Source organism: Siniperca chuatsi, linkage group LG4 (genome assembly GCF_020085105.1).
Source record: "Siniperca chuatsi isolate FFG_IHB_CAS linkage group LG4, ASM2008510v1, whole genome shotgun sequence".
In the NCBI taxonomy this organism is placed as follows: Eukaryota; Metazoa; Chordata; class Actinopteri; order Centrarchiformes; family Sinipercidae; genus Siniperca; species Siniperca chuatsi.
The window spans coordinates 15116677-15127915 of record NC_058045.1 but is presented as its reverse complement, the minus strand read 5'-3'; the positions used below and the strand labels follow the sequence as shown (position 1 = coordinate 15127915).

General features: G+C 36.9%; 1 protein-coding gene across 2 annotated transcripts; it reads right to left on the bottom strand.

Annotated features, from left to right (window-relative positions):
* Positions 1-2367: 2367 nt before the first annotated feature.
* Positions 2368-9565, bottom strand: prpf18 (PRP18 pre-mRNA processing factor 18 homolog (yeast)). Of its 2 annotated transcripts, XM_044192914.1 has the most exons (11): positions 9387-9565; positions 8315-8392; positions 8027-8053; positions 6452-6553; positions 6242-6355; positions 5886-6032; positions 5613-5681; positions 4595-4735; positions 4418-4489; positions 4180-4335; positions 2368-3220 (listed from the first exon to the last, which is right to left on the bottom strand). In XM_044192914.1, the coding sequence occupies exons 1-11, from the start codon at positions 9450-9452 to the stop codon at positions 3140-3142; spliced, it is 1053 nt and encodes a 350-aa protein (XP_044048849.1). In that variant the 5' UTR covers positions 9453-9565; the 3' UTR covers positions 2368-3139. The 2 variants fall into 2 exon arrangements, with proteins under 2 accessions (XP_044048849.1, XP_044048850.1); XM_044192915.1 differs by lacking the exon at positions 8027-8053 and having other exon boundaries at positions 9387-9563.
* Positions 9566-11239: the final 1674 nt, after the last annotated feature.

The following is an 11239-nucleotide window of genomic DNA, read 5'->3' as shown; positions in this document are numbered from 1 at the left end:
GCCTCCACCAGTAATTGGTTTCCATCTCTGCAGGTGCCTGGCAACGATCATACTGTCCAGCCAGTGCAGATGAAAAGAGAAATGAAGCTTTAATTACAGTTAAGACCTGCAAGCTGGCAGGCAACCACAGACAAGGCATTTCTCTGGAACTGAACGTAAAGTGGTCACCTGGAAACAAAATGAGGAGCTGAAATATTCCATAATGGCGCGCTGATAATCACTTTATAGAACTAAACTGTTGTCTTGATCTTAATGCAGAATTAGTTGAAAGGACAGCTTGGTAAAGACAAATTAAAAGCACAATATTCTCAGAACATACTGCATGCATGAAACATTTATAACCAGATTAAATAATATTTCTACATGTTTGTGGATAGATTTTTTTTAACCTAAATTGAGATTAGTTGAGCTGTTTCTCACCTAGCTCAAGTACTTCCTCACATAAATTACCATGAATTAATACACTAGAAAACAATTAAGCAACAATTTTGCTTTGATTTCCACATTGGTATGCTAATATAAGCAGTTACACAGGAGTGATGGAGATAAATCCTTCCAAGAAGCCTGCAGATTTGAATGTGTTAATGACAATGAGTGGATCCCTCACACGTCCTGCTCTGACACAATCCTACGCCTAAGCAAAAGGAGCACAGAAAGCAGGTTTTTACCAGTTTGCCCACATCTTACAGCCAATAATGGGGCTATGCATAGATCTGAGGTCATTAGAGAAAGAACAAATTAGGCCCCCACATAATGAATACAAACCCTCATTGTTGTTTGGGAGTTCAGGCGGTATCAAATCATACAGGGTCACTGCCGAGAGAATGGGATGAGGCCACCTATTAGTTTGCAGTCTTTGAATAGTTTGGACAAGTTGAAGTGAAATGAAGAGGACAATCAAGAGACAGAGACAATGGCTTGACGTGAATGAGAGCATCATGTTTTGAGATTCAAATAACCACTGAGAAATTCACAGTTAGCAGGAAGTGTCACAGAAACACATAAACTAATCTGATGCGAAATGTATCAATGTTAGGAGCAAGAAGTCCAACATGTAGCGTTACACATAACTGCAAACTCAGTACGTTCTGAAAATAGGGAAGACATACAGTAGTACTTGTTATGGCAGTGTATCCAAAATGCAAAGCCTTTTTAGTCCCATTTCCTTCTCAGGGAGTAATTTCTTCCCTTGCTCACCCTAAACATCCTTTCCTGCACAATTTCTAAGCCAGACAAGTCGCCATTACTGCCCACTGTATCAGCACGTGTTTTACACTGATCAGTCTGACATCTGTCTAAGTAGCACAATGGGTTTCTCCTGCCTGGTCTTTTTATTATGCTTAGAAATTTAATTTAGCTCCTTCTTAATCTCTGGGATGTCCACCTAAAATTTATTATTTCCTTTCTGTTGGGCATACCACAGGTCTAGGAGGTAACAGAACTCACACAAACCCCCTGGTATGATAACATACAAAGGTTCCTTGTTAACTTACAATTAATTGCAAATACTTTCTTTTGGACCATCGTTTCAAGGTCTTGGTTAAGCAAACGTCGCAGCTGACAGTGGCACAACAGATTAGACTGAACAATAGCCAAAATATTTAGCATACTTTATCTCAAGGACACGCAGATAAACGTCTCCATGGGTGGACAAATGTAATGACTTCTGACCAGGTTATTTCATACTCTTGAGTTTTATATGTTTCGGCACTGTAAGTGTTAGAAGGAAATAATTGTCTTCTTTACTGTGGGTTAGATGTGGGTGCTGAAAGTGGGAGGAAAACCCAGCACTAGTTCACGGTATTTGCACTGCCAATTGTCAACCTGTCTAGCTCAGTCTCAAGTAAGTGACTTGTTCAGAGCTGACAGAATGAAACTGTGGTGTGGTGGGTTCAGGCAGCCGAGAACACACTATGACCACAAGGAACGGATCAGATCACCATGGTTACTCAGTGTAATAAAGTCAGTGTGTGACGCTGGATATTACCATCTTAGCAAACTACTGGAAGGTTTCCATCAACTATCAGTTGTTGCAAATCTAGTTTCTTTCATTGCTGTCCAATAGAGCACATAATAGTACACTGGTTCCTTAATTGGCTACTTTCATCTTACTAGTACATTCTTAATGAATTCTTAAGTCACACAGTGGGCAATCCAAAATTTTACTGAGGCATGTCAAGGCACATTAACAGAGGAGAGTTCTTTATTAGAAACTGTTTCCCTGCAGACACATTTTCAAAAACCATGGTGGCTAAAAATAGTCCCATTCAGCAGTCGAGCTGCAGAAAACAAGAGAGCAAAACTCGACAATCACAGAACTAAATATATCTTGAAGACTGCATAAAAACCAACAATCTCAACAGCCGGTATAATAAAACAACACTTTATTTATTTATTTTTTTGGATATTACAGGGACACACTGATTGGTTTAATGATCTGCTGAAAAACATGAAAACTCAAACATGCGCATATAATTGAATCTGCATTGATTTTAGCATGTCAATAAAGAGTTCAGAACTGTAATGTCTCAGGTGTAATAAAATTTACACTAGGATCTTCCTTGGCAAATGACACTTTGCATTCCACATCATATAAATTAATCTTTGAAAAACTTGTGTAATTCAATATTATCTGAACAGTAAACAAAGTTAAACCTGTCCACTTTTTAATATTTCCTGCAATTATTTCCTGGTTAAGACTCCTCAGAGCATCCATAAACAAACATGTTCTCACGAAGGACTGAAGACTTGTGACTATTAATGGCATGACAGGTGCATCGGTTGTCCCAGTAGTTCACAACGACAAGTGTAATAAGACTTTAGGGTTGTTCAGTGTTCTCCAGCTAAATATGAGATATGTTTATTACATTTGTAAATTAGCACAATTCTGTCTGTATACAACAGGTCTTACTCAAATTCTGCATTTTCTCAGTTATCCCCCGCAACGTGAACATGTACTTGAAGGCCCTTGATATACAACATTTTGAGAAATTTTTGTCACAACCATACTTCAGTCATGCCAGAACCCATAATTGAGCTGCTGTGAAAAATTCCCATTTTGAATTGTAATAACAATGGACATGACAGCCTTGAGATAAGACAGTGTAGTCCTTGAGATAAGTTAAGCTAACATTACAAGTTAAAGAGCATTGTACTCCACACACTTTGATGGATCAGTCGTGAAGTGTTTCTGGCACATAGTCATTAACCTCTTCAGTCCCTGTAGAAAGAAAAATAAAAAACAAGGCAAGGAAATTAAGGTGGCAATGAAATGTATAAAAATTAGGAAATTTTAATGCCACCTGGTGAATTAATTTCTCAGCTTGCCTATCAACATATTTAACTATTTTTTTAGACCTATTAACATTTCATTAATATGTATATGTCATGACTACAGTGTTTCAGGAGATATATTGATGTGCAAATTGATGCATAACATCATCTGTTGAGTTCTAGTAACATGACCAGCCAATAACCTTAACCCTGACCTTCCGTATAAACCTCAGCAGTTGGTTTAATACACATTATTAACATACGACAATTGCCAATTCATGCAGATGTGGTGACTGTACAATGAAAAGAATAATGCAGCAATACATGCAAAATATCTACTGTGTTAGCAGGTTTCAGCTTAGCAGTTGTCCCACATAAATCCCAGTCATACAATTTTCTTACTGAATGTGGCTATATGAAAAGTCAATATGCGTCTTTCTGATTTTAGTAATAGACCACTTCCGCGGAAAGCACAGAAATGTTATCAAGAAGGGTCTTAAAAAATAGTGCACCTCTACATAAGTAATCAAAATAACAATGATTGTAATTTGTAGTGCAAAATTCACAATAGTCCGAATATAGCATTTCATAAACTGAAATGATGAGAAAAGAATATGCACTGATGCTTTATCACTGAGCTTGGGGCATTCATTTATATTGTGTAATTCCAATAATTTTCCATGCACCATGTCAACATTTAACTGTGAAATGTGGGCACATGGTGTCCAACCAGTCATGGGTTTAATATAGAGGATACAACAAAGATGAAAATGATAAATTCCTACACTGGCAGAGTAATGATCTTGCAATCATTATTAGCTTGTATTGGATATTGAGGGTCACTGTCCTAGAAACAAATCCCAACCTAATAGAGATTTAGACACTATCTGTAGGTAATAATCTCACCTGGATGTATTTTCTCTGGGTCTCATCGTTGAGAACGTGGGCCACGTGCTTGGAGAAGATCTTTTCTCGCCCAGTACGGGCGTGGATACCCACCATTGTCACACCAATAGGCCAGGGAGCATTACCAATGGCCATCTGCAGATAGGCATCATTTGCCTGGACAACAAGTTGAATAAATTTGTAAATTAATAAAGGAGCTAACTTAGTCAAAAACACTGTTATACAGATAATAACGTACCTTGACATATTCTCTCTCCAACATGAATTTAATGATGTCTGTGATTGACTCTTTGATGTCAGCTGGTAAACTCTGAAAGAGATAGTAGAGAAATTATAACTATTAGAAATGAAAAATGTATATCCACTCTATAAACAACATCCTTGCAGTTTGTTTTACTATCTCCACAAATGTTACCTTCTTCCTGAGCTTCCTGAAGAGAGGTTTGAGGTAAGACTCAGTCTGGGAGTGGGTTGCACTGGCCAGCTTGCCCTGAACACTTCGCTTCACGTGGTCCTCTCGGCTGTTCAGATCTTTGGCCCAAACACCAAGAAGAAACTAGAATGCAACAGGACACATGACTATTAACAAAATAGTAGACAGATTACGATTATTTGTTCTTGACCGGTGGTGTTAAAATACATCACAAAAAACATCCCATCATCAAAATAACTTGTAATATCTCTTCATCTATTTAAGAACAATGCAAATCAATACTGTAAACAAATGAAAAACAACAACAATGTAAAGAAACCTATTTGGAAAATTGGAAAGAATAAACTAAAAGCCAAAGTAGATCAGAATGTTATCTGGCCCTGAATCTCTCTCTACCGTCAGAGATAGAAAGCAGAGACAGATCCTAACCAAGTACAGGCTCAGTGACCACAAACTGGCAATCGGAAAAGGAAGACACAAAAAATCCTGGCAACCAAAAGAAAACAGTATTTGTGGTCATTGTTCGACAGGTGAGTTTGAGACAGAGATGCACGTCCTCCTACAATGTACAACATTCAATGAAATAAGGAACATATATTTTAACAAGTTCAACTCTGTAATCTCAGATTTCATAGAGCTAAAATTAAAAATACTCCTAGAAGGAGACAGGGCAGATCTTGCTGCCCGATATGTATCAACATGCCACAACCTGATGGACAGTGAATGACCTACACACACACACACATAAGAAAAATGTTGCAGTGTTTGTATAGTTTTCACTTATTTGTATTTTTTAACTGCAAGTCAACAATCTTTATCATCATCAACATTATTATTATTATCATTATTATTATTTTCATATCTTACCTATCTGTATATATTTTAATAGTACATTTCCTATGTTTATGTATATGTTTTTATTTCACACTTGCTTTAACGTAAGGCAATGTTAATAGCAGCCAAAAGTTTAAGCATTATTTTCATTATTTTCTTGCCTTACCCTCAAAAACTTGTCAATAACATCCTGGTCTCCATCATCATCTCCTGTTCCCAGGGTTTTGCCAAGAGCCTAAAAGAGAGTTTCAATATCAGACATAAACTGAATCATAACCTGCTTTAACACAATTTATAAAAATGTATAACTGATAAAAATGTTGCAACTCTCAGTTTGTGATCCCTGTGAACCTTAAAACAATATTATAGTGACTACAAAATTAGTCAAGAGTTATTAATAAATTGCCCATAACTTGACCCAGTTAATTATGCAATGTACCTCCAGTTCTTCTATAGTGGTGTTTTCTTCATGCACTTTCAGGTCGTGCTGTGTGTCCTTTTCTCCTGGCTCTGTTCCTCCAACAATCTCATTCAGGTACTGCTGGTCAATCTTGTCCATGGCTGCTTTCAAGTCATTCCTCAAGCCCTAGACACAGAGGCAGCATTAAACAGTGTCAATTGAAATTAAAAATAAAAATTAGGACAATAACACTATTAAAATAATGACATAAATAAACTGCCACATCCACTGCAATGCAGAGGTTGCTGTTTGATTTTTTTCCTAGATAGGATGGACTTGAATCAGCATATCTTTACTGGATGATGTGTCCCACTCCAAGACACACTCAGTCCTACCTTGTTTACTTCTGGGGTCAGAATCTCAATCTTCCTGAGTCTCTGGAAGGCATCATAGTCGGACTCTCCAAACAGTCGGATTGGTTCCCCTCGTTCTCTAAGCCGCCGAATTACCTACACAAGTATGGCGATGCAAAAGACACATTTAACTTGTAATAGAAAAATAAGAAAAATTACTGTGAGGGAAGTGTTAATATTTTTATGACTCACTTCCTGCCGTGACAGTGTCATTGGCAGCTTCTCTTCTGTTAGTTCCAGTTCTAGCACTGGATTAGCTGAGGTAGATGGCTCATCTTCTTCCTTTTTATCAACCTTAAGAGTAATATGGAGGGAACAGAAATATACTGAGTTATTGGAGGGTTGTAGAGGTAATATGAAGGTCCAGAATTTGATAATTTCAAAAGATTGCTCTTTCTGGGCCATTGAAAATTAAACTAATACAACTGGGATATGTGAAAAGCATCTGCATTGTCTTCATGAGATAAGACCGCAAGATTGAAGGGGATGTGTGTCACTATGATAAAATGGATTGCCCCATTCACACCTCTATCTTACCTGTAGCTCTTCTATAAAGAGAAGTCACCTAATAACTTACCAATAAAAGCAAGCATATTGAATATTACATTAAACTTTCATTTAGTGGAATTTGAATGCTGGCTGCACCGCCTAAAGCCTAAACACAGGCAAAACAGTCTTTTTTTGCAACAAGGAAATTCAAAGTATGCTACCACATCATGCTTTCATAGGCACATGCATCCCGGTACTCTTAGATTGTGGTTTAAGGAGCACAATCTAAAAGAACAAACAGAAACTGATTACAAAAAGCCTTCCAAACAAACAATGGCCCTTGCTCAAATAATCACGGTATACTGCATGTCAAAGAGCATAGCTTAATAAGTTTGACATTTTTGGCCTTGCACAAAGTAGAAATGCAGTTTTCCATAGAGCAACTGGTACAAAGCAATGCAAACTAGTGACACAAAACCAGGGAAAACTTATAGTTGGTCTAAATATTAAAGCTGCTGTCACATATTATGTGCAAAATAAGAAGTGCAGCTTGATAACAGAATTATTATTTTTATTTCAGTTCAGTATCCCATGCTGAAATCCACACCATGTCTGTGTCCCACTTTGGCTTTGTGGATTCCTTTCCTTGTTCCCTTGTTTTCTGACGAGTGTTTGTTGCCAAGTTTGTAAATAGTTTGTAACACATAACTGGTCCAGCAGTTTCTGCACATATAAATAGATTGTTAAAAGCATAAATATTGACAATGGTGGAGTATTGGAAGCATGAGGCGGTTCTGCAAATTCACATAATGCAGGTGAATTTGAATAAATTCATAATTTCAAATGCTTTGTGTAATTGGCTAGATACTCAGACAGCAAGAGATTGTACTATGAAATAAAAGTAAAATCCCTCTCCTTTCAGAATCACCTGGAATACTAAATTTATCAAGCACAATAAGCAGAGAAGAGCTGATGAAAATGTCAATTTTTATAGGCCTGATATCAAATTAGTATATGTTTAATGATTGAATGAATTGTCCGATGTTGAATTTATCTCATTATCTTGCACCAAAACACCCAGCCCTCATGGGGTTATTTCTAATAACCGCACTGGAAAATAAAGATACCTCCACCATGTTATTTCTGCTTTTATCCTCACTGGCTTTAGTGAGTAAACTTTCAGAAACGGTGCAAAGGAAGCGGAAGCCTTTGGGACACAGTGTGTTTTATCCTTTTATCATGCATCCTGTCAGCTACTTTCACTGTGCAATCCCATACCTGGCTCTCAGGAGTCTCTCTCTGAACCTACAGATGCAGGCAGCAGAGGCAGGTTGGGGAAAAACAGCACAGTAAACACAGATACAAACACTAATGTACACCTGAGCATCAAAGCCTGGCCTTATTTTGTTTCCCTATCAAAAAGTTTAACTACAGTGTTAGAGTGTCATACTAAACATGAGATAAAACTGAACTGAAGAAAGATAGTGATTTAGATGTGTTTGTGTGTGTGTGTGTGTGTGTGAGTGAGTAAGAGAGAGAGAGAGAGAGAGAGATCTTGATATCAACCTTATATCCACATTTTCTGAAGTACTCTTCTTGTTCCTTGCGTGCAAGATCAGCCCTTTTGAAGAATCTTTTGGAGCCCTGGAAGCAGAAATATAATTGACTTATTTTACACTTTTATTCAAACTGGATGTACAGCACAATGAAAATGTCATACTGGTGGTGAAGCATAGAGAAGCATGCCAGAGTAACACTCTCACAACAAAGATGTGCTAATTCTTTCCTTCTCTTTCACTATGGCATTGTAGTGTGTATATCTTTAATAAAACATAGCTAGTAGTTTAGCCAACAGAAATATTTTTTTTCACCTGTGTTGGACTAAAAGTGACAACATACTGTACTGCATGCAAGCTAAAGATATAACTATTAAAGTAAGTCTACGAGGTAACATGATATGTTATGTTACAGGTAAGAGTCAAATTTAAGGAGAACATGAGTAAGAGTGCCACGGTATATAGAAAACAGGAGTTAGACTGATGTTTCCTGAACTTCGACATTATATCTGTATTGATGAACAGTGAACCATACTGCCACATGAGGCTGTCAACACTTCCGCTGTGCTGGCAGGCATCACCTATCCATAAGCTTATTCCAATCTTTCCATCACACTGAATATTGTATTAGTAGTTTCCTGAATGGGTTTTCTTCAGTGTGTGGCACATTTTTGTGTTTGAATCCCAGTGTTTCTGCAGCGGACGGCAAGCAAAGCTAATTTAATTTAAGCGGAATATCAAAGTGAAGATCAGAATATCATCTTACATGATGATAATCTAACGTTAACGCTACGTTACGTAGTGTTATCTGCTATTTTTATTTACCTTAAATAACTGTTACTATTATCACCCTCAGTGTGCTATCAGTCTTTCTATATCTAGGGTACTAACGTTAACGTACGTGGAGTTCAGTACTGTACCGATACATCTGTCAATAACAGCTAGGTTGCATGTTGCACATCGATGATTCTGGAAAGACAGCGTTGACTGAACTAGCTAAGCTAGCTAAGTTAACGCTAGTCAACAGTTTAGCAACAGGGCTAAGTTACCAAGCTAACAAAAACAAGCAATCCGCTACTCACGTCAACAAGCTCTTTATCTTCGATGAGTTTCCTTTTCCTTGCGATCTCAGCTTTCAGTATATCCATTTCAGTAAAGTAATTGTGGTTGTTATTCGTTTATTTCAACAAATAACCACAAATGCAGGACTGTTGAAAAAACCCTACAACCTAAACGCCTAAACCGGATGTTTACCCAAACACCCGACAACTGAATTTCAGTATAAGAGTTCTCAGTGATTCACTTTGTTTTGCTGATTGTGTTTCAAAATAAAAATGTAGAAATAAAATGTATGGGCTTAAACTGACCGTTTAAGCCTTATTTTCTTAGAGAGTTTAGCATGGATACCAACATAAAACCTTATCATTTTCATGACCAAGCACTCTCCTTTGGGCATTATAAAACAGCAAAAACACTGCTGTGTGTGTTATTCTTTGGATAAAGGTATAGTTACTGTAAGAAAATTATATTTTAGGCTACAGTAAAAAAAATAAAAAATAAAGGGGTGATGGCACATACACTACCGCTCAAAAGTTTGGAGTCGCCTGCCACAAAAGCTTGATTTAGTCAGATGGCTGAGACGAATACTCTATATTTTTCAGTGGTCTCTCATGCTTTTAGATTGTAGAAAGTCCTCTTTGTAAAATGTAAATAATGCATTTGTTGTATAATTATACTGTTTTTATCTATGTTAAAATAGCCATTATTGAAGGAAAGAAGAAAAACATTAATATAGCAGGTGTTTCCAAACCTTTGAGCGGTAGTGTATAGGCAACTGAAAAGCAAAATGAACATGCACAAACTCTGAAAAGTGAAAATGATTTTCCAAAGTTATATATTTCTGAGTTGGGTGTTGATTAAAGCTCTTTCACAGCTGTAGCTTACAGTGTATGGCTATTAATTAAAAAAACAATATATACTATACCACCACATATACAATGGGCTTTTTCAGTTGATTAAATTATTTAAACACAGTTCTAAATTAAACAATGTGTTCATTACATCTTTTTCTCTGTCATTGCATATGGACATTTAGACAGGAACAAATAAAATAATTTTAAACAAATAACCTAGTTTTATTGAAATCAATATGGCTTTATTGCCATGCCCATATTCAGACACAGTCTTGCCAAAGTATTGTTTGAATAGCTACTTATTAGATTCAAGATTTTTTTAGATTAGATTCAACTTTATTGTCATTACACATGTACAAGTACAAGGCAACAAAATGCAGTTTAGGTCTAACCAGAAGTGCAATAAGCAAGTGCAGGATATAAAGTGTGTGCATAAATGCAGGATAGAGCAGTATTAGGAAAATATTTTACAAGTGGTACTATGGACATAATGATCTATGATATATATACAACATTTTAAATGTTGTTCTGTCTGATCTGACATGTCATGTGGCTATAGGCTATTTTGCTGCATATTCTAAAATATAAAGGACTAAACCAAATTCCAAACAGACAGCTGATGCTCCACTTCTTTGAATGCAATAATAGGCTATTTGCAAGCTGAGAGGTTTTAGGTTTGGCGGGTGACCATTCACAATGGTATAGTTTGTGTTTCTTATACCAAGAAGGGGGATTGAAAATGATTAGACCTTTCTGAAACCATTTTGGGTTGAGAATGAAGGAAATGATGGAAAAAGTGAGCTTATCTGGCCTCCACTTTGCATTCAATACTACCTCCTGTTTTCTGCCAGAGACTCAGAATTTATCCAGTTGCCTGAAGTGAGGTCATGACTGGAGAGAGAGAAAATTCACCCTTTGATGCACTCCATCAGCTTCAGATAGGTATGGATATCCACCACATGCCTAAAGAAAGCGGATTTATACAAGTCCTGCCTGCCATGAGAGATGATATTTTGTTCTAA

Bases quoted from the DNA above. Each gene is read 5' to 3' on its own strand.
- prpf18 (XM_044192914.1), bottom strand. From the start codon at position 9,452: ATGGATATACTGAAAGCTGAGATCGCAAGGAAAAGGAAACTCATCGAA. The intron at 6,356-6,451 runs GTGAGTCATAAA...ATACTTGTGTAG, and splicing joins TGACACTGTCACGGCAGGAA to GTAATTCGGCGGCTTAGAGA. The intron at 3,221-4,179 runs GTGAGATTATTA...TTCTTTCTACAG, and splicing joins CCCAGAGAAAATACATCCAG to GGACTGAAGAGGTTAATGAC.